General features: G+C 32.5%; 2 protein-coding genes across 10 annotated transcripts in view; one reads left to right on the plus strand and one right to left on the minus strand.

The window, feature by feature from the left end:
• The window catches only part of LOC148282875 (proton-coupled amino acid transporter-like protein acs), an 89999-nt gene extending 75059 nt beyond the window's left edge, over nt 1-14940 (plus strand). Inside the window, exons 3-8 of the mRNA XM_088224396.1 lie at nt 1338-1475; nt 4830-5102; nt 6470-6830; nt 8093-8274; nt 9692-9867; nt 13640-14940. Coding sequence (XP_088080522.1) covers nt 1338-1475; nt 4830-5102; nt 6470-6830; nt 8093-8274; nt 9692-9867; nt 13640-13887 — 1378 coding nt within the window. The 3' untranslated portion in view covers nt 13888-14940. The remainder of the gene's footprint in view (nt 1-1337; nt 1476-4829; nt 5103-6469; nt 6831-8092; nt 8275-9691; nt 9868-13639) is intronic.
• A 6291-nt stretch (nt 14941-21231) lies between these two features.
• The window catches only part of trio (trio Rho guanine nucleotide exchange factor), a 492673-nt gene continuing 489623 nt past the window's right edge, over nt 21232-24281 (minus strand). For all 9 annotated transcript variants that reach the window (XM_088224402.1, XM_088224401.1, XM_088224400.1 and 6 more), the window contains 2 exons: nt 23627-23818; nt 21232-21608 (listed from right to left, as the gene is read on the minus strand). In XM_088224402.1, coding sequence (XP_088080528.1) covers nt 21528-21608; nt 23627-23818 — 273 coding nt within the window. In that variant the 3' untranslated portion in view covers nt 21232-21527. The remainder of the gene's footprint in view (nt 21609-23626; nt 23819-24281) is intronic.

Here is a 24281-nt window from a genome sequence, read left to right on the forward strand (position 1 = left end):
TGCCTGCCATGCAAGAGGTCTCGGGTTCGATTCCCAACATGGTTGATATGAAATATTTATTTAATAAGGGTTTTTGTACGTTTGAATATTTCATAATCCCTGGACTGGCTCCTGAAGCGTACGACTGATTGTCTTACCTTCACGTTATTAAGGTAATTAGTAGAATGAGCAATAAAAATTAACATTTACACAAAAGGCAAGTAAAAAAAATATTTTTAAAAAAACCATCTACGTAATATCGTCGCCGTTCAGACAAAAGTCACTAACCATAAAAAATACAGTTTTAAGTAGAATATGCTGTTTAAAGCGTAAAATTATGTTCTTTAAGAGACAAAAGATATCGAGGTTACTTGGTTAGAAAAAAGTTGCGTAAATCGAAATAATTATTTTGTTCTTAGTAAAAAAAAAGTGGTGTGACTTTCGATAAAATTTGAAAAAAAAAAGTATAAATTTCCAAAGGCAGATAAAATTTGACAGTTTAGGCAGATTTTTTTTAGTTTTTAATTGTAATTATCTTTTTCATAAAAACTTCATTTGTATAATAAAAAATAAAACAATAAACATACTAAAAAATATTTCGTTAAATAAAATATATTTTCAAATGACAATTTGGGAAAAAAATAATGTGTAAAATAATCACAAAATTAAAAAAATATGTGTACCATTTCTTTCCGGTAACTAACTCTTTTGGTTACATTATCCACAAGGAAAACGTGAGTAGTGATAAAAAAAAAATGCCATCTTGTCACATTAAAAAACCTTCCAGATATATGAAAATAAATCGTTAAAAAAACACCAACAGACTTTATTAAAAAGACATGAAAAAATAATTTTAAATACATAAAACATCCAAAACACATAAATCTGATTTTTCCTAGTTCTTCAAATATTCAAATTGCGATTTCTCAAATCGGTATGTTTTAAGTAAATGACTTTTGCCTGAACGCCGAAAATATCAAAAGAATAAGGTAATTTTATAAATGTTTAGGAATGGGTATTTTTAATATTTATTTCGATAGTATAATTTGTACTCGTATGCAGAGACAAAACTTAAGGTGAGGAAAGTACATTCTAATCTCAAATGCGGAGAATAACCCGAAGGTGAAGACAATAGAATGTACTTTCCTCACCTAAAGTTTTGTCTCTGCATACGGCTATAAGATAACGAACAGTCGATAAGAACTACTACATTACACATTTATTTAAATTTATCTGCAAATTTATATAAAAGTTACTACGTTACTGGTTTGATTTTTTCATGGAATTATATCCAATATATTAAAATAGGTAAACTGATAAATTTAAAAACTGATGTACATGTTGTGAATTTATTTTAGTTTTTCGCCAATTTCGGACACCAAAAATGGCGGAGAAAATGGATCCCCGATTCATATGATCGAAATGCAAGAGAATGGTGCGATTTCTTCTGACGATTTTGATCCGTACGCGCACCGTGAAGTAAAACACCCTACAACGTAAGTAATGTATTTTTTTAATGACATGTCAAAAGAAAGATTTCACATTTGTTAATTGCAATCTTAAAGGCCGATCGTAGTTTACAATTTTAAAAAATGTGAAACGAAGGCGAGTATGTCATTCCTAAAACAGGAATTTCTAATTCTGATCCAAAATATATATTTAAAGGTACTATTTGCTGAAAACCTGGCGATATCCGCCTTTCTTTATTTTGAGCTAATCATAAAAAAACTGATACAATAATTCAATTTTTTTTTCAAAAAGTTATTATTTTATTTTATGTTGGTGATGAAATAATCGTGATTTTGTCAAGAAACAATAGTGAGATAATTCATTCAATTTTGGAGATTGTCTACTTTGTAATACTCAAGTAGAGGTAGCTATGTTTGCATCAATCTCAATAATTTTAAAGTCAGATTCTCATCAATGAAGGCATTTTTTAAACTAACAATCTAAAAATATTTGTGAAAAATTGTATTGTGAATAAGTTTTAATTCATACCTCATTTTTGATTGTGGGTTTTGCCGGGTTTGCAAGTAATCTGAAAAAAAAAACAGAATAATGGACTGTGTTGTACAAAATGGTTATAAAATAAAAACGGTTATTTATAAATGGGAAAAAAGTTCTTCTTTGCGTCCTCTCAACTCAGGTTCTCATCCCGAAGTTCTGACATAAACTGCCGAAGAACAGTCAGCAGTGGACGTCCAGGACGTTGAAAACTTGATGCCTTCTAAAGTAGGCAAACGTGGTTAAGGCTCTCAGGAGGCATCCGCAGTATATGGCCTAGCCAACTGTATCGCCTCCGCTGACGACAGTTGTCACCAAAGTTTGCTGTGTCTGTTTTCTTATTACTTCATTCCTTACAAAATCAAACCACCGCGCACACCTAAGATTCTTCCGAGACACCAATTCTCAAAACTCAGAATTTTGCTGTTTTTGGCCTTAGTGAGGTTTCACGATTCGCATCCGTAGAGGAGAATAAGTGTTATGCAGGCGTTATATAGGTGGCATTTGTTTTTCGCGAGTAAATATCCAATCTCCAGGCAGCTTTCATACTGTTGAATGTGGCTCCTGCTACTTCAAGCCGCACTCTTAGTTCTTTTTGAATGGTGCCATTTTCTGTAACATATACTCCCAGGTATTTGAAACTCTCGACCCTTTCGATTAATTGGTTGGACAGAGTCAGGGGATTTTGAGCATCAAGGCACGAAGTATTACACAGTACATGGGTTTTAGCAATATTGATTTTTAAACCCATGCATGCGAAGTACCTATTTAGCTTATCTACAGTGACCTGAAGACCTTCGACTGAATCGTCAATTATAACCGCATCATCGGCATACTCTAGGTCACAGAGTTTTTAGGAAAGGGAGATAAACACTCCTCGATCTGGTAGAGTTGACTTTTTAAGAATGAAGTCCATAAGGATAATAAAAAGGAACGGGGTAAGGACGCAAATTTGGCGAACTCCGGTGGTGACCTCAAACCAATCTGTGACAACATCGTTACTTCTGATTCGGCATTTGCTACTTGTCAACCATGTCGGGAATCGAAACTAAGACCTCTTGCATGGTAGGCAAACACGCTGACCATTACACCACGAGGCCGACTGTTTTATTGGCATCCCCCATATGCTGCCAGTATTTTCCAGATTGTAGGTCTATGCGGACTATCAAACGCTTTTCCGTAATCAGATAAAATACTGTAATCAACAATATTTTTAAACCTACTGTCCAACCCGTAGAAAGGTTATCAACATTGGCAGTTGACACATACTTTAAAAGTTAAGGAATTCTGAGGAAGGAACCAAACAGCTTTGTGAATACACTGGCTTCCATTATTCATTATTTATTTCTGTTGGAATATTTATAAATGATAACAGTAGTTTAGTATCAATTGCATATGTGTATATTATACACTGTGGTGTGGAAATTCTGGGGGGCGAAGCACCCACCTGAATCCCATACACCGACCAGATGAGCCGAGCAAAGCATGAGACCATTAAAACCTTCTATCAAAGCAAATCTCATCCATCCCATACATACATACATATAGTAACATGCTTGGATTTGGTCTATTAGAAGTATCAAAATTGAAAAGCGTTCTACATGTAATAGAGAAATATCACCTTTATTAAAAAACATTTTTAAAGTAAGGTCTATGAAATAATGAAGAGTAAAAAAATTTTTTTGCTGCTCATAAATAAATAGCATAAATATTTTTTAATTTGTAATTTTGAATTCTCACAAAAATGGTAATTGCATTGGCCACTACGCCACGATTCATGTAAATGTTTAACTTAGTTCCTAACCGTTTAAATTTTTATAGAAAATTGTCACGAATCTTGACGTCACAATTATCAATGCCAAACATGTCGCGTTTTTCTAGTGACAATTTTTTTATAGGTTTAAAAAAAACATTTTAATACATTTCTCTACAATATCTATATTGATTTGGAAAATACATCAAAATCGGTATTCGTAGTACGTGATATTTTCCTTTGCTGAAAATAATTTGGTAGAATCTTACGCAAATCGATAAAGGTTTTTTTTACAAAAATTAACATATGTAAGAATTGAAGAAATATTGGTATTTAAACGTAGGAAGAATGACGAATGTTACACATTGTGTGTTTGATTAATCACAAATTGAGTATGCTACAGTGAGGGGTGCAATTAAAGTTTTGAAAGTTTCTGAATTTAGTTATTTTCGAGGTTTTGAGATTTTCGCTACATAAAAAAATGAACATGAATGTGCGACGCCGAAAAAAGATACCCAGTTTAAAAAAAGGCGGGCGCTTTAATTGCTGATTTTTAGTGAAGTAAAAAAATTGAAACTTAGGGTTTCATTGATGGGGGTGAGATTCATTCAAACTAATTCATCTACAAGGACACGCCCTAAAACATTTTCAAAATTTTGTACTCAACCTTGATAAGCTCCTTACCAGGTAAAATCCAGTAGGGTAGGGTGCTCTACGAGTGCGCATTTTTTGGGTTTCGTCTTGCGTAAAATGTGCGTAACTTGATCATTTTTGTTACATGAAGGAAAGATGATTAATCTTACGCTTCAGGTGCAGTTCTGAATGCAGCACGTGCACTCGCTAGGACTGTCAAAACAGTACCAAAACGTTCCGCTAAGACTATTAGTTTCTCCAGAAAGATCGATGCGTTCTCTTGTGAAGCGCGTACTCTTGGAGCACCTAACGCTACTCGTTCATGACATTTGGACATACTCAAAATATTGTTAGCTAAAAATATTTTTGAAAGGAATATTGTTGACCAAATACTGTTGGCTTAGTATGTCGTTGACTGAATGTATTGTTGAAGTAATGTTTTTTAAATTTTATTTTACAGAAATACAGAAACGCTTCTGCATCTTCTTAAAGGCAGCCTGGGAACTGGCATTTTGGCGATGCCAAATGCGTTTTCGCACTCTGGATACATCGTCGGATCCGTTGGCACCATCATCATAGGAATACTATGCACTTACTGCATTCATATCTTGATTAAGTCGGAGTACGAACTTTGCAAGAGGCGCCGAGTGGGGAGTATGTCTTATACTCAAGTGGCCGAAGAAGCGCTCAAGGAAGGACCCAACTGGATGTGTTGTGTCTCCAAATATGCAGGGTAAGAAACGTATCACTAGTAATTTATCCTAAAATTTTAGCGTCAATACAAATACACTTTCAAATCATTAATTATCAAACCTAAAATTACTATATTTAACTATAAAATTTATATATAAAAAACCATTTGAAGCGGTTTTAATATTATTTTAGCTGCATTGAATATAAATAAGTTCACCATAATTTTGAGGTGTTTTTTAGGTTATGTATTTTCTAAACTGGCCCCGATTGCAATGGGAGTTATCTTTAATTTATTTTTTCACAAATGTACAAATAAAATTACTTTCTTTTTACTGTCACAACCAACTAGTTTCGGCAACTACACGTTGCCCTCGTCAGGGTTATATAATAACTAAATATTCGTATGTAAAAGAAAAAATGAACAGTGCGTGTCGATAAGAATGGAGGAGGGGGTAGTTGTGCTTTTGGTGGAACGGGAGTAGGGGAGAGGGTAATTGTGTTAGACTTTAAAGTAAAGGGTTTTGATTAGTTTAATTGATTATTTATAATATTTAAATTTTGATTGACGTCTTTTTTTATTTCGAAACAATTGAGTTGTGATACTTAAAAAAGTGGTTCACAAAAAAAACTAATTTTATTTATACTTTTAAAATATAACGATGAACCATAAAGTTAGTGCTACAAACATCCTAAATATTATCTTTAATTGTTTATAAGCACACAGGACTTCAAAAATATTAATACCATCAAAACTCTTTATTGCTCACTAGTTCGACCCCATCTAGAATATGCTTCTCCAATTTGGTCTCTATTCTATAGGACTCATATTGACCATATCGAGTCTATCCAACACCATTTTCTAAGAAAAGTGGCTTGGTTACTCGGATTGCAAAGGGGTAATTATTCCTATTTTGAAATAGAGCAATCTCTTAATCTGTCTTCATTGGTGAGACGTAGAACTGAGATGGACCTTATATGCATTTTCAAAATACTGAATGCTATAAGTGATGTCCCATCTCTGTTGCAATCAAATTCTTTTCGTGTTCCCAACCATGTCACCAGAAGTCAAAATCTGCTATTTATTGAATCTTCTAAGAGCAACTTTTGTTTCTATGCCCCAATGTCCAGAATGTGTAGATTAGTTAATTCGTCGTACAACTTGGTTTTATTTTCTTTTTGTTTAGTTTTTTTCTACATGTTTCTTCATGTAACTGTTGTAATTGGCTTAGGCCGTATACATAATAAATAAATAAAGTAAAATCTAATTTTCTGTACAAGAATGTGTATATTTTAATGAAATTTAAACGAATCTTCGTAATCTATAAGTGAAAATGTTTTTTACAAAGTTTGTTAGTTTTTTTTTAGCTATGTCGTATTTTATTTTCTCGTGTTTTATTTTAATTGCAGATTGGTGGTGAATTCCTTTTTGCTGGTTTACCAAATTGGAACATGCTGCGTCTACGTCGTTTTTGTCTCCGAAAACTTAAAATCGGTTGTGAACCACTACATGGGGTCGGAGACCGACGTTAAAGTGTACATGTGTATGATCGTTGTTCCACTAATCCTGGTGAACTGGGTGCGCAACCTCAAGTACCTCGCTCCTTTGTCCACACTGGCCAACTGCATCACCGTGGTCTCCTTCGCGATCATCATGTACTACATCTTCAGAGATCCAATCTCCCTGGAAGGGAGACACTCCGTGGGAAATGTGCTGAATTTTCCGCTATTCTTTGGAACGGTTCTTTTTGCTCTGGAAGCTATCGGTGTGGTAAGTGATTAAGTCTACATTTCTCCAAAAATGTTCATTTCATTGCAGTCAAAATTAGAAGCAGTAACACGGTGATTTCAAATGGAAAATCACGGAAATTACAACTACCCCTTTTCCATACTTCTTTTCCCGATTATCACGATTTTTGTATTTTTTTAATGCGTAAACAAACCATAATATGCCATATCCATTATTTGTGTCAATATTACCACTGACTGTTTATCCTGACCTGTTTATGTTTATTGTTATTTTGGTTGTTCAGCTATGCTTGTCGTTATTTTGGCTGGTCTGAAAAGTCGGTAAATGGTTATATACAAATATCTAATAACATTAAGTAAAATGTTTAAATTTATTTCAACAGAGAACATTCAACACATTCTTGAGAAAGGAATAAGGAAGTCTAGGCATTTACAGGGCTTATGACCTGACATTGGCTGGTTTAAGTGGCCACTTTACACACTGAGTAACATTCACCATTCTGCCCATGTTTAAACATCCACATTTCCTCAACTCTTCCATCTGTTGACTTTTGTGAAGTAAAAGAGCTGAAACCTTTATCACGTGGGTGAGATTCATCCGGCTGAACAAAATCACCTACTAGGCAACGCCTGAAAACAATTTTCCATTTTTTATACTTCTTCTTTTACCAGGTAGTAATTCAACAATGTTTGATTATGTCCAATTGCTTGCAGACTGGCTGGATTTCCTCCCTAGGGAGTTGTTCATATTTAAATTTATTTCAACAGAGAGGGAGAACATTTTTGAGAAGGAAACCAGCCAATGATAGGTTCCCTTCTCAAAAATGTTTTCCCTCTCTGTTGAAATAAATTTAAATATGAACAACTCCCTAGGGAGGAAATCCAGCCAGTCTGCAAGCATTTGGACATAATCAAACATTGTTACAAAATTAGTGCTTTAAATATAAATAATTTGAAAATATCGCATTTGGTTTAAAAGTTATCATGTTTTGGAAATCGCACAATTTCAAAATCTCGTTTCCTGAACGTGACTCCCGTGGATTATCATTTACAGAAAAGTTCAGGTACATAGTTAGTTATGTACGCAAACGAAAGAAAAGAAAAACAATACGAGTTTATTGAAAAAACATTAATGCATCTAGTTTTAAACAAAAAAAATGCAGGTTTGAATTGCCCATTAAAAGTCAGGCTTTTGTGTCTGGCAAATAAAAAAAGGAATTTGTAAATGTGATCAATAATTTACCCCCTGTAACTCCCTTATTTAAAAATCCGTATTTTTTATAGATCTTGCCTTTGGAAAATGAAATGAAAACTCCCAAATCATTCGGTGGAACATTCGGAGTATTGAACAAAGGAATGGTGACAATTGTCATCTTGTACGTGGCCATGGGACTATTTGGCTACCTTCGCTATGGAGAGGAATCTGCAGGAAGCATAACTTTGAACTTACCTAGCAACACTGAAATGTAAGTCTGAATAAAATTCAAAAGTGGTATTACCTAATAGGGAAATTTCTCTTTTGTTTTACATTTTCAAAGTACCTAATAAAGGTCTATGAAATATTGTGCATTACAAAAAAAAAAAAATTTGTAATATCAAATTCCCGCAAAAACGGTGATTCCATTGGCCACACCCTTAATACGTCACGATTCATGTTTATTTATTCGTGGCCATTGAAATTTGTCTAGAAGAATATCACGAATCTTGACGTCACAACAGCCAAGGCCAAACACGTCGCGTTTTTCTACGAACGTATTTTTAATCTTAATCAAAATGCATTTCATATGTTTTTATCGGCATTCGTAGTATATGATATTTCCCTATGGCGCATAGGGGACTGATTTCGTACAGCAATTGCAGCGTGTCTCGTTCGAATGTTTCAAGAAGACAAGATGATGGGGAGAACGCTAAAAAAGCTACGATACTGCCATAGTTTTTACGTTACCACCACCTGATTGTGTTGTTGGCCTCGTGTAGCGGTCAGCGCGTTTGCTTGCGTTTGATTCTCGATATGGTTGATATGAAATATTCATTTAAAAGGGTGTTTTTACACTTAACTATTTCATGGTCCCCGGACTGCTACCTGAAGCGTAAGACTGATCATGTCACCTTCATGAAACAAAACTGATCAAGATACGCTGCGATTGGTGTACCAATACAGAGCCCTATGCACCATTAGGTGCGGAAAGGGAATGCTGACGCTGACAATGATGAATTTTGTATCGGGTGAACTAAATTGCATCGTATCTATTAACAAATGACTGAGAACTTTTTTGAAGTCTAAGCATTTAGTTATTGCCAGATCACTGAGCATTCACCACTTTGCGTATGTTTTAAAATTCACATTTTTTCAATCTCTCTTTTTTCTCTTCGGTTCCATCCCAAGGTGGGATTTGGTCTTCTTCACACTTTTTTTTATTGGCTCCTGTTCTCCAGTTTTGGACTTGGTCTGCATCTGAGCCGCTTCTATTCGGTTACTCGGAACTTAACCCTCTCGCTACATAGTCAAAACTTTTCGTGCCCTATCGGTCATTACTTTTACGCCCACATCAGTCTTTGCGAAAAAGAAGAGAAAATCGCTTCGCCATGTGCTGTTTCAATAATAAAAAAAATAAAAAAATAATAAATCAAAATAAAAAGATACACATTTTTATGTAATTAAAAAATACATCTTTTGCATATATTTTTTTTGTGGCTCTACCCACCAGCCAGCCCACAGGGACGTTTCAGTTTTTACATAAGCGTACTCTGGAACCAATTACAATTTTATTTTATTATATTATATAATATTCAAAAGCAATTTAAAAAATGAACAGACTTTCAATGCATATGATTATATTCGGACGTATGAGACATTTTGATGCGATTATTTTAATATTTCAGTTTGGCGCAAGTGGTTCAATTGACTCTGGCTGTAGCGATCTTCATCACCCACGCTTTGGCTTGTTATGTGGCTATCGATATCGTCTGGAATGAGTACTTGGTCCCCAAGGTGGCGTCTGTACCTGGACTCATTTACTGGGAGTACCTGTGCCGTACCTGCATCGTTACTGTGACATGTAAGATAACAATTAATGTATTGAGACAAAATAAAAATGGTTCAGTCTTAAGGCGAATGTTCTTAGGTCAAGTTTTGTCCAAATATAGAACAGTACTTAAGATATAATGAATAACTGTCAGTTTTGTATATTTTATTTGAGTGAAGCGATTTAAGCGAACGATGAGTGAGAAAATAATTCAAATTTCATTTCATCATTATAAAACGTAAAATAACTTGTCTTTTTTATATTTTTTTATATTTATATGGGCGGCTATATTAACTTAAGGCAATTTCTTTTTACTGGTGAATTTTTTAATGCTGGCGCGTTCGCAAAACTTACACAAACGCATTGTGTAGTATCTGTGAATAAGCTTATGGTATGGAATCGCACGGTATACACATTATGAAAATAATATCTGTCTCTCTCATGCTCAAACGCGCTTATTATGTGCGTGACATAAACAACAATTGCTTAGTTAGTTGCTAATGATGTAGTAATAAAATATACACAGGATGCTTCTGCATTTGTCCGAATTTCATTGCGATTCTTAATAGTAAAAATATAATAATATATATTCGATGTATGTGTATGGATCAAAAACACTGGTTTATAAATACAAATTTCCATTTAATCAAATCATGTAAAGGTCAAATTTTTAATGCTGGCGCTTTTGCAAAACTTATACAAAAACATTTTTAATGTACAGAATATTGATTTTAAAAATCTTGATATTACATTAAATGTTTTTAAAAATCTCTTTTGGATTAGAGCGAAAAAAACAATCACTTGATAAACGGTCATATATTTTTAACGAAAATGCCCAGTATATATTATTTTGAAAAAACAAGTACACACAAAAAATATGATAAACAATAAAGATAGCACATTTGGTTGAAATTTAATTTAGCTTTTTTTAAAATCAACATCCTGTAGATTTTAAATGCGTTTGTGTGAGTTTTGCAAACGCGCTAGCTTTAGTTAAACAACCAGTACCTACCAAAATCGTTTGATTTGAGGAATCATAAAAAATGATCAAAAACAAAATATGGTTTAAAAAATATTTTGGAAGAAACGTAAATTAATTTAATATAAAATCTACACAATACAATGGGAAAAATAGAGCATTAAAGCATTGATACTCAAACCTATTACAGCGTTTCAAGAAGAAAGCAATATGATTAGCTTACCCTTCAAGTGTCAGTCCAGGGACTGTGAAATTAATATTGCAGTGTAAAAACAGCATTTACATAAATATTTTTTAGGAATCCAAATCCATGTCTCGGAAGACATGGTAGATAAACGCTCTAACCAGATGAATACGAAGCAGACTCATTGCTGTCAAGATGTTTACATGAGAGTAGCCACTAAAACGAAAAAAATCGAATAAGATTTTAGTTCTAATTCACACACGTAACTTACATAAATCGTTTCGTAGTTTTTGTGATAATTATTATTAAAATGTTTTGGGTTTCCTCCTTGCCCTTTCATAGTGTTTTTGCTTCGGCTGAAATACCTGAAAAATACAAATACTCCCTCTATTGGCAGAACGTATTTTTTAATTAAAAACAACGCCTCATTCAGACTCGCAAACCTTAAAAAAACCTTACAGAATACATGAAATATTATACAAATTGAAATGAGAGTCTTCACTGGGGTATTCTTGTCGGATTGTTTTATTTATTTGTTTTGTTTACCCCTGCCTAAAGACCATTTTTACCATGTCTTATAATTAAAATGAATTAAGCTTTAGTTACATGTAACACAATATTCATTTCCATGTCCTAATTGCTGGAAAAATGCGTGTAATACGGGGACATACAAATATTACGAAATTTAATAATGTTTTGAATATGTCCAAATGCTTGCAGACTGAATGGATTTCCTCTCTAGAGAGTTATTCATATTTGAATTTGTTGCGACAGAGACAGAAAACACTTTTGAGAAGAGAATAAGCTTATGACCTGTCATTACATACTCTAAACATCGTGGAATTAACTACCCGCAAAATACAAAGTATTAAAATTGGAAAATTGTTTTCAGGCGTTGCCTAGAAGGCGAATTGGTTGAGCCAGATGAATCTCACCCACATGATAAATGTTTCAGCTCTTTTAATTCACAAAAGTCAACAGATGGAAGGGTTGAGGCTATGTGGATGTTCAAACATAGGCAGAATGAATAATGTTACACAGTGTGTAAAGTGGCCACTTAAACCAGCCAATGACAGATCATAAGCCCTGTAAATGCCTAGACTTCCTAATTCCCTTCTCAAATGTGTTTTTTCTTTCTGTTTCAACAAATTTTAATACGAATTTTATATCACTCATTGGTTTGAGAAATGTCTCAGAATATTTACTGTTTGTATTCTTTTGTATTTATGTATTTACTCAGTGAAAACCAAACGCCGCGTATATAACGCCTGCATAACACCTATTCTCTTCTACGGATGCACCTAACTAGGGCTTAAAACCACAAAATTCTGAGTTTTGAGAACAAGTGTCTCAAAAGAATCTCGGGTGTGCGGCGGTTTGACTTTGTGGCAACGAAGTAATAAAAGAACGGACGCAGCAAACTCCGGTGACAACTGTCACCAAGCGGAGGTGATACGGTTGACTGGGCTGTATACTGTGTATGCCTCCTGAGAGCCTTAACTAAGCTTGCCTACTTTACCTGGCATCGGGTTCTCAACGTCCTGGACGCCCACTGCTGACTGTTCGTCGGCAGTTCATTTCAGAACTACGGGACGCGAACCTGACTTGGAAGGATGCACAGGAGCTGGCAGCTGACAGAGATGCCTGGAAGGTCTTAGTGAATATCATATGCTCCAACTAGGGAGCGGACATGGAATGTTGAATGAGTTAAAATAAATTCGAATTAGAATGCTATCAAAATCAGATATCTGATACAATATATGCAGTAATTCATTTAAATAGTTCTTCTTGCGGTGCTTTGTCAGGTCCCCCCGACGTGACGTTGGCGATCACTACAGCGAAAGCATCTCGGTCCTGCGCCACCCTTATATTCCGCAGCCAGGATAACTGCTTATTGGATGTACTCGCCATAGTGATTCCTGGGAAAAGATGACCAGAGTGGTTTCCCGTTGCCTTCTCTGGTGGATTTTTCTGTCGGGGTTACCTTCCCTTAGCTGGTTGGTTTTGGTTTTGAGGCGCCAGAAACTCGCCTTTCATCATCTCGTTATCTGCTGTGATCACACCGTTATGAGTGTGATCCCATTGCCCGGAAATCGCGACGTGGACGCTAACGAGTTGGACTAGTCAGTAGTGTTGCCGGTGGAATGCAACTGGGCGTTCGCAGTATTTTATAGAATCAAGATGTGACTCACTGCAACCCCACTGACAGTTCGAACCCTTTTAAATAGTTAGGAAAAATAATAAAGAACGTAATTAAACTTTGAAGAAATAATTAATCGTATTTCTTTTATTTTTTAACGGAATAATAAAATGATAAAATAACATATTCAAAGAAATACATGATCAATAAATTACTTAATAATGTTGATTATAATAATAAAAATACGTATATAGTTTTATTCCACTTTTATTTATAATTTTTTACCAGTGACCGGGTTTCGTCGTGACCGACAAAATTATAAATAAAGGTGCAATAAAATTATATATATTTTATATAACGTATTTTAATTATTATAATTAAAATGCAGTTTCACCAAGAAATATCAGTAGAATAGCTCAATATATGAATAATGTTGAGCTTAAAGATATGGCCATTTTGAAACTCTTTTAAAGTATAAAATATAGTTAATTGTTGTTTTTAGTCCTCCTTGCCGTGGCAGTACCCGCCCTGGACCTGTTCATCTCGCTCTTCGGTGCCCTGTGCCTCTCCGCCCTAGGCCTGGCCTTCCCCGCCATCATCGAGTCCTGCGTGTGGTGGAAGCGCATCTCCAAGAAGCAGCGCATAATCATGACCACTAAGAACTTCTTCTTGGTCGTGTTCGGATTCTTCGGCTTGATCGTCGGCACCTACACCAGTCTCGCGGCCATCGTCAAAGAGTTCTCCCACTAAGCACGTTATCCGCAACTGATGGATGGATCAGAAAACTAGTCAGAAAATGCATCAGATTTTTACCCTGGAAAATATTGCGTCTAGTAATGCACAAATTGGTTGATATTTCAAGCGCAAAACTGAATTTTTTTAGAATTTAAAACATATCCTAATTTTTACCGAGTTTCTGCGCGCGCATTCACATCTGTATAAAATGCGAAAATATGGCGTTATTATATTTTTATCGATCGATTTTCTAACTCAAGAATTAATTCATGTTTTGTTTAGAGTAGCCCGTCCGCCCGTATTGTGCGCATAACGCGCAATTAACGCACAGGCCAGCAGACTAATTATTTAAAATCATAAAATGCACCATCCTCCTCCGGTTTTTAGAAGATCAGTTTCCTGATTTGTGTAATATTGATAAGATTAAGGATTTTTGGGTAAATATTAAAAATATACTTATTATATAAAAAAGGCACCTAAATAATTTAGGAATAGTAACAAACTGAGATTTTGACAATCTCTCTGTCTTTCTCAACCTTTCTCAACCTTTCTGTCTCAATGAGGTATTGACCGCATAAAGTACTCAAATTGCAGCGTTATTTCAACCATTTGCCACATTAAAACAGGTGCAATCTTACGGATAATACGTCATGTTATTGTAGAATATTTTTTTAATCAATATTTCATGTTGAACTTCTTGGGAATCGCGCGCGGGACTTGACGCATGTTATCCAGATGCGCTAACCCCTCGCCACAAGGCGGATAACGTTGTGAAATAGTTAACATCGAATCTATAACATGTATTTGAATGGGTGGCCGAGAAAGTTATTTTACATCATTTTTTGTATCGGTTACATATTTTATTATTTTTAATGAGAATATTTGTAACACGTTGACGACGGTCATTGAGTGTATAGGTAACAATCTATATTTTATCTAAAAATATCTTTAGTAGATATGCCCAAATGTTGTAGACATCGACTGGGTTACAACGCCTGCTAGGTTGACTGGTATTAAAACAGAGAACGAATTATTGTTTCAACCAACTGGTCAAGAAAAACATAAAAATTGAAAACTATTTCAGACATTGCTTAGTAGGTGAAATATTCCAGTCAGATGAATCTCACTCGCATCGATTTTACATCGGAAAATAATAAAAGTAAATGTTTGACAGGTTATCAGCACTGCAAATGCTGAGCCTGCCATTTTCCATTTCCACATAATTCTGTATCTTTGCCACCGCCACCCATTGAAATACAATGCATTCTAATTGAAATTTCCCTTACGCTTTAAAGAGGAAAATGTATGTATATTAATGAGCTCAACCTATTTACTTTACTTTAATTTCTGTTTTAATTTTAATTTTTGGAATGCACAAGGCCACATAAAAACTCAGCGATTTGTGGGTAGTTGGTATTTTTAATATTAATCGTTACCAAAGTATTATATTATATTTTATAGTCGATTGCATAAAAAGCGGTTAGGTTTTTGAAATGTCGTAACGAACAAGTTACCATACTATTTATTATCTTCTAGTCCATGATTATGCTAGATAGACGAAAATTGAAAAACACAGTAATCCGTATTATTTTACCAGCATAAGTATTGAAGATAACTTCGAGTGAGATCTCTAATCAAAATATATAATTTGGTGCTAACATTCCACTTGCGTAACATATGATGTTAAAGTACCTATTATTAAGAATAATTTAAATAGGTAACTATGATTATAAATTATATTACCTATTATTAAGTATAATTTAAAAATGTACTATTGAGTAGTTATTCTAATGATTTTTTAATACTCTTTTTTTTTTTTAATTTTCCAAGGCAAGGCTAAAAAAATGTTATTTTATAGTAATGTAGGTTTAAAAAATATGCTGTTTAATTTATTATTACTGCGATAAAAGACATAAAATTTTGTTTTGAAATCACAATATAATACATTTGATTAAAACAAATATTGCATATCAGATGAAATACGTTATAACTACAAAATCAGCTTGCCGCCGCATACCGCACATCGCATCTGAGGACTTAAGTCTCAAATTACCAAAAAAAAAACTTAGAAAAGTGGCAAATATTATATGATGATATAAGATTTTGTGAAAATAGAAAAAAAACACTTTTAAATATTTATATTCTTATTGCTATAGTTACCTACTCGTAATATTTCGCTGCCATATTGAATATAGTTATAAAATGAGATTGAATGAATATAAAAAAAAACACAGTTTCTACGTTAAATAAATATAAGATTTTTCATCCAAGTTTATCCATATACCTAGTTCTTTTTACAAAGTTGCATAATTATTCTTCATACGTTATTTACTTATTTATTTACTAATTTTATTTACTTTTAATTGATTTGTTTTTATAATGAACATATAATTCATTTTTATGATAAATATATGATGTTCTCTAAAAAAATCAAATCATTAGAATTGAAAATAGGATTTAAACACTTTTATTTACACTTTATTTTATGAATCCAGATGAGAAAGATTTATGCCGCTTATGTGTTGTAAATTTAATTCTACAATTATTGTTATATTTTCTGAAGAAAAAGACAGAAATTGACAAACTACTAATAAAGTTAACTGAAGTCAAAGTTATTATTATAATAAAATAAACCTACAAATGGACTGCTTCAGAAAACAAAATTTTATTAAATTATCCCTATGAGGTCATCGATTTATATTTAAATTAAAGTTGTTTTTTTATAGTACAACGAATTTTCGTGTTGTGTTTAATTTATCAAATAAAGATTTAAGAGTATTTGGATTTTAGGAATAATGACATATTTCAGATAAAAAATAAAACCGCAATTTTCCTAAAGTGTCTCCACCTTCGGGTTGATCTGCAACAGTTTTATTGCTTTCATTTTTGTTTATTTGCCGTTTTTTTGCAGTGGTTCCTTTGTGATCGTTTAAAAGTGAAATTTCTGCATCACATTTTGAAATATATGGTAGAATTCATTCTTGAACTATCCTTCTCCAAGAGTTAAAGCAACTCCTGGACGATTAAATGAAGTTAACTTTTTGATTAACTAACCTGGATTATTTTTTAGACAATGTTCTGAAATTTGTGAAACAAATCGTAAAAATATCAAAATAATCGTAGATATGATTGAATTGAGTGTATATATCTCGCTCGTATGTGAGAAATGGAATTGTGTTAACATGTTTAGATTTTTAAGTCAAAATATTATAATATTTCAATTTAGTATTCAATACATTTTATGAAGATGAGTCGGTTAATTTGAAACCAGTAGACATTAATAATGAATTAAGTATTGTTAATCATGTAGGTAATTTATAAATTAGTAGTTTTACTCTCATCATTCCAGAATGCATTCCTTCAAAATACACAATTTTATACTGATATGTGACGTAAATAAATCAATTTTATCAGAACAAACTTTTTTTGTATTCTTTGAAACAGAATATTTCAATTAAAAAAATAAATAAACATAATTTATAGCGTGAAGTGACTTCATAAACACCTGATATTAAATAATAGGGAAATTTAAAGCAAATTTTCTGAATAAAACTATATACGCCAATGAGTCATTCAGTCATAAGAAAAATTTCCTCGAACAAATATTTATTATTGTATATTTTATTTATTATTTATTTTAAGTTTAAGATATTTTTTGTCAAATGATAATATATGGCTAAAAAAGTATTTGGATATACATGTCACCGTTGAATAGTCCAATCAACCACTCAATTGGGCGGCTAGGCTGTTCATTAAATGCCAGCATTAAGTTGAATGGCTAGGCCGTTCGTTGAATGGATTAAGATAGCTCACGGTTCAACTTGTCTTCATTTCATTTCATTTATTTATTTTTATTTACATTGAGAACGTTACAGAGAATCCAATTCATTCTCAAAATATAGCAAAATATACATAAAAGATCGATTAAATAGGAAAGAAAAAAAAACATACATATTACATCGCAAATTGCCATCCTAAGATAAATCCTACTGTTACGGAATATATAGACATTCTTGGCAATCGCAATCTAACTAAATTGAATAACACGATTGCTCTACCTGCCAATAACAATAATTATCAGGGTTCAAATATACCAAATTCGTTCAGAATATCGGAATTATGTATGCGCCCACCAATCCCTTCTCCTCAACAATGATTGGTAGCCCAGCGTTCCTAGTAAGAAGTCAGTCGGGAGAAGCCAGGGGTAATATCCGCACTCCCTGAGATACAGATATCGCAAAAAAACTGCACCCTCTCTGGTTCTTCGTTGGTTAAAAGCTAACCCTTTGGAATTTCGGAAACGACCGAACCAAAAGCCGACGGGTCAGTTTAGGATAGGTCGGGTTTAGTTTGATAATAATGAAAAAGTTTTCTTACTTAACTCATTTCTTTTATTATTAATCTTAACCCAACCTGTCCTAACCTAACCTAACTTCACATAAAAAAATAAATTGAAAAATTAAACAATTATTATTGTTGTGTTAAAATTAAAGAGGCTAAGCGGCGTTCAGCCCTTTCGTTAAACGTTACTTTCAACATTTTGGCTAAGCGTCCGTTTGCCATTCAATTGAATGATGGCAATCAATGTACAGCTTAGCCGCCTATATATATATACTTGTTTGGACGCACTATTTTACACGTGTTGGCCGGAATTATATATATTCTTGAGAACATGCTCCTATAGGAAGCGATAGCACCTTATACGTAGGGGAGAGCTGTGTAACTTTGGACAATCATTGTATCTAAATTGTGGATAAAAAATTTCCAAAAATTAGTGAGTCTTAACTTTTGTCAGCAGTGGTCTATCATGTCATTGTTAAATACTTAAAATGGATAAAAAAGGAAACAATCTACTTTTGCTGAAAACATTCTTAATTTCCACAGGCACAAGTTTCTGACCAGAGGCACAATCTATTATGTCGAAACAAATACGAAAAAAAAATCATCCAAAAGTTACCATTAATCTGCCATACTAATCAGATTCGATTCTATTTGCCATAAACATAACGCCATGCTTATAGAATTTTGCCCGTTTACATTGAACTTTCATATCATAATATATGTATAATATATAAAAGTGTAAACATTATATTATAATAACAGTAAATATAAATAAGCTCATGGCTAAACGAGCTGTCTCTTTACCGCTATTCCTTGACAGATCCTGCTAGGTCTATTCGGTAATTTTAATTTACATATTTGTAATAAATGAATAAACAGACAAAAATTATAAATATTTGCCATACGTATTACGATAATCAGTTTAAATTTAAAAGATTTTGCAAAATAATATACCATATTTATAATGATAAGAAGATACTTTAATCCCCATATTTCACTGCAGTTACATGCATATTTTCATGTCTTCGTCTTCTCACTCGTATCTTTACCTATTGGTGCATAAGGCAATGGCAGGACAATTGCAGCGTGCCTATTACCTATATCCACTTGTCACATAATTGCCAAAAGATCTACTCTTAAGTAAAAAAATCAAAGCTGATTGGATTAAGATTTTAAAGCTACATGTTAATATATTATAGGTATAATCTTAAAGTATATTCTTATATAGATTATAATACAATTTTTTTTGGTAAAACTTGAGAAACCTATCCACTTATTAGGAAATCTAATTGTCATTTTATGAACATTATAAATTAGAATCTATTAAATACATGTCAATATTTCATAAAAATATGTAACCGTAAAAAAAATGTAATCTAATAAGAATATGAAAATAAATAATAAAATACATAATTTGTTTTTTATTTCAATTTTGATCTTATACTCACAGGTAAAAACAACATTGCTTTATTTATAAACTAAATTTCGAGGCTTTACTGATAGAATGCATTTTGTCATTTAAACAAGTTCCAAGATAATCGCATCTAAAGCTTTTTTGTTCTTTCAATGCAATGCATTATTTCTCCCACAATTTTCTTTTACTTGATTTTTTTAAAGTCTTAAGATTGATCTTTCAAAGGAGTAATCTTTATTCTAGGCATAGCACAAAATTCGAAATCAACATCTTGTATGTATATTGAAAAATATTTGAAATAAATAAAGACCGTTGACTTAATGCATTTTGACAGTATAGTCTCGATTTAATCATGAGCATAATTCCTTTGTATAACAAGCATACACTCCTTTTTCATACCGTCTACAATTTTTTTTAAACATTAAACTCTGTTTTGGCCCATTCTTCAAATATGTATTTTTTTTCCAGTGTTGATGTTGTAATTTTTAGACTGAAACTTTTTTTAAATATTGATTATAAATGATCAATTAGATTTAGGTCAGATGACTGTGGAGGCCAATTAATGAGGTTCATTAATTTTAAGACTTGATATCATATAATTTAATGATTGAGGGTTCTAAAACATCACCCTGTACGGTAGTATAGGTGACGGAATTCATTTATTCCTTGCTCGCAAATAGTTCAAAGTAGATGCTATGCACCCCCAAATCAAACATCACCCTGTACGATAGTATAGGTGACGTTCTAAAACATCACCCTGTACGATAGTATAGGTGACGGAATTAATTTATTCCTTGCTCGCAAATAGTAAAAAGTAGATGCTATGCACCCCCAAATCATAATGCTTCTTTCACCATATTTTACTGAAGGCATCACTTCATCTAGGTTGTATTCTTTACCTTCTCGGTAGCATTTATTGTTGGCGATCGTGACCTCATTGGCCCCCCGATTGCGAACAATAAATGAGGCCCACAGTATCAAAGATGACTAAACGATTCCATACATATCTTTGAGAAAATTTCGAAAATCTGTGATAGCACTTTTTAATTGAAATATTTAGAAAAAATTTATTTATTTGATAAAATTTGGTGCCATGAACACTCTTAACAATTGAACTAAAGGTTAACATAACAAGAAACGCTATTTTTATAAAGTATCAAATATGCAATGAGTAGTGTCATAGTGTTTGGCTATCTTTGATACTGAGGGCCTCAAATGCTTCCAAGGCTCCAACAGTCATATACAGAACCAGGAGTCCTAAAAGTCTATAAATAAAGAAAAAAAAAAAACATCGCTCCCCTCATTTTATTTTTTAATAACTATATATGATATATTTTTATGTTGATGCTTTTGTTCCAATATATAAACTATGATATTCTTTTCATCGCACTAAATAATTTTGGCCCAGTCATCGGCATAGGAGACTGCTGCATTTGTTTTCGGATTTATAATCACTGAGATATTATTTTTCATTGTTAAAAAAATGAAAACATACACAGGTACTTTGAATAAAATAACTGAATTATGAATTAAATTTGACCAGTTTCTGAGCAATAAAAATAAGGTATTACAACAGTATGAACAGTGTGCAGAATAAAAAACAATTTATTTAATAGATGTTTATTATAAAAAGAACAGCTCTTCTTATTGTGAAGGATGTTTAACATTAAATTGATTTTATATAAACAAAAAAATCTTACGAATATTTGATCACAATAGTTTAGTATAAAAGAATCATTTACAAAATCCATGGTGCCTATGTAGAGGCATATTATTTGCGGTTCATAATAATAATATTTATGTTACCTTGACTCATTTTAGAATGATAATAATTAACATTGTAATATTTTTAACTTGACGCTTTATTTGGAATAACTACATACGTATCATAGTAATATTATCACGGCGGTGGAGAAGGAGGGAGTCTGCGCTGTTGGAAGCTTTGTAAGGCAGTTGTAGAGCGAACTGGTAATGAAGGGGCCTGTAAATATAAAAATAAGATAAAACAGTGTCTCGACTTAGTATACATTGAACATTTTATAAGGGAAAGGAAGTACGAACTAGTCCTAATCATTGTTTGAGGAAAAGTTGATGAAAATCGCAATGAAAGAAGGAAAAAATAATCATCCAATGAAATTTTTAAGCAAATGTTTATGATTATGATAAAATTATAAATAAACTTATCAATGAAACTTCTTGGTTTAGTTTTACTTTTTATTATTTTGACCAATGTGCGCTTTCTCCTAAGTAGGCATCTTCAAGACTGGTGAATTGTTTACGTTTACAGTTTTTATACTATTCTTAACATATTTTGGAGGTAAGATCAAATAAGTATTTTAACAAGGAACAGAAACATAAATATTTACAACTAGCTTGCTAAATAGTTCAGTTTTGGGAGTTTTTGGACCGAAATTGGGATTGGGGTTGGGGTTCCTTTCCCACCCTTTAAATAATAAAAGCTTAATCCCAATTTCGGTCCAAAAACTCCCAAAAATGAACTGTTTAGCAAACTAGTTATAAATATTTATGTTTCTGTTCCCCGTTTAAAATACTTATTTGATCTTATCTCCAAAATATGTTAAGAACGGTATAAAAACTGTAAATGTTGTAAACAGTTCACCAGTCTTGAAGATGCCTACTTAGGCAAAAGCGCTCGTTGGTCAAAATAATAAAAAGTAAAACTAAACCAAGAAGTTTCATTGATAAGTTTATTTATAATTTTATCATAATCATTAACTATGGAGTTTTATCAAGAAATATCAACAAAAAACATCAATATATGCAAATAATTTATTATTAAAAAATACATTTTAGAGCAGCATGCAAAATTAAACGTAGAAATCTATGAAATAAATACTGGAATTAACAGACAACGTATTTAAACAAGATGAATTCTTATCTGGATTTTTTTTTCAGACAAGCACTTTTTAATATGCTTTATCACGCAATTGACGCAAAACCATAATTAGGTGGGGTTCACATTGTTCCGACTGCCCCCTCCAAACAAGTGATATAAGTAGAAATGGCATATTTATGGTTTACCATGTCAGGTGTTAGTTCTTCAACCTTCTGAAATGCTCTTATTTTCTTTCAGTGCATTCTCAACAATTTAATAATCTAAAATTTATATTTGAAGCACTTAACACTTTGTTATTACTCATTATAATAAAATAAATAAAAAACAACATTGTTATTAGCCACTTATTTTTCTATTGACTGGTTAATTAATGATTACCTCATTAACCTGTCCGGGAGTGAGTTTCTGCCGACAAAACTGTATCTGGGGAGTGAGTTTTTTTTCATGTTTTTTTTTTACTTTTTATAATTTTATATCATTGTCAATGCTATAAGCAACATATTTTCTTGAATAAAAATAATAAATTATACCAGTAAATATGATTTATATCAAAATTATCGATGTTTTATTTCATGGGTTGTCAACCATCGGTTTTACAAGCCCAAATAATATTTCTGAAAATAATCGGACGTACATGTACGCCCATACTCCATTGATGAAAATTTTGTTTGGACGACCATGTACGGCCATACTCCCGGACAGGTTAAAGAAGCTTGGGTAGCTTTGAAACCGGTTAGTAGAAAAAAAAGTGGTAAAATTATATTTATTTCATTAATTTAATAACCAGTCATTATCTCAGAACTTTTCTCCATGCCGTTTCTGGTGACCCATGCTTGAACTTCATTGTTTATATCGTTAAATATATTCAGTGTTCGGAAATGAAGCAGCATCCAAAGCTTTTGAAAGCAGCTTTAGTTTTCTCATTCTCTCTCTCTCGAGTTCGGGTTACAGATACTATACTGCAAACGGTAAATAACTGAAAACATTATCTTCACATTTCTAAAATACTAAAATAGCAAATGGAAAAGAATCAGTAATTTAGATTCCAAAAATTCCTATTATCCTAAAATAGGGTAAAAAGCATTTTAATTAAATTATTTTTAAAACCGTATTAAAAAAGGTAAAAACTTATATCATCTTACATTGGAGAACCAGGAATGATGTAATACAGTTTTCATTGTTGGACGATTTTCAGGTTTAGCAGAGAGCAGTTCACTTATCAGATCTTGTATCAGTTGACCGACTCCTTGAAAGTGTTGTGTCGGGAAGCAGAAATCACACTTCACAATATTAGTTGTAGTTTCCTCAACAGAATCATCAAGGAATGGAGACACCTGAAATAAAATCAGTTGTTTAAAATCATTGAAAGCGAAAAATATTAATGTACACTAAGTCCATGGTGACATACAAAGTTCTGTATTATTTTAATAAAAAATAACGTATTAGAGATTCTATTATGCCTATGCAACATAACAACATAATTTTTTTATTTTATGATTAATATAGGTAGTCTAATATAATTTTTACAACACAATATATTTGAGCTTATCATTTACAGAAATCTCTACACACGGTTATTTTGATATGCAACATGATAAATGTGAAAAAACTGAATTTGTGTGTATTTAAAAAAATTTACTGATTTTCAGCTGTTGTCACTCTTTAGAAAGGGGTAGAAATTATCAACTCGCATTTATAAATATTTGTATACGGCAAAAGAAACAAAGCATTACATCATAAACTATTAAATATAATATATTGAAAACACTACAAGCAAAATACAATCCATCATGCTGT

This window comes from Micrasema longulum, unplaced genomic scaffold (assembly GCF_059751315.1).
Source record: "Micrasema longulum isolate JH-2025_06_02 unplaced genomic scaffold, ASM5975131v1 h1tg000281l, whole genome shotgun sequence".
In the NCBI taxonomy this organism is placed as follows: domain Eukaryota; kingdom Metazoa; phylum Arthropoda; class Insecta; order Trichoptera; family Brachycentridae; genus Micrasema; species Micrasema longulum.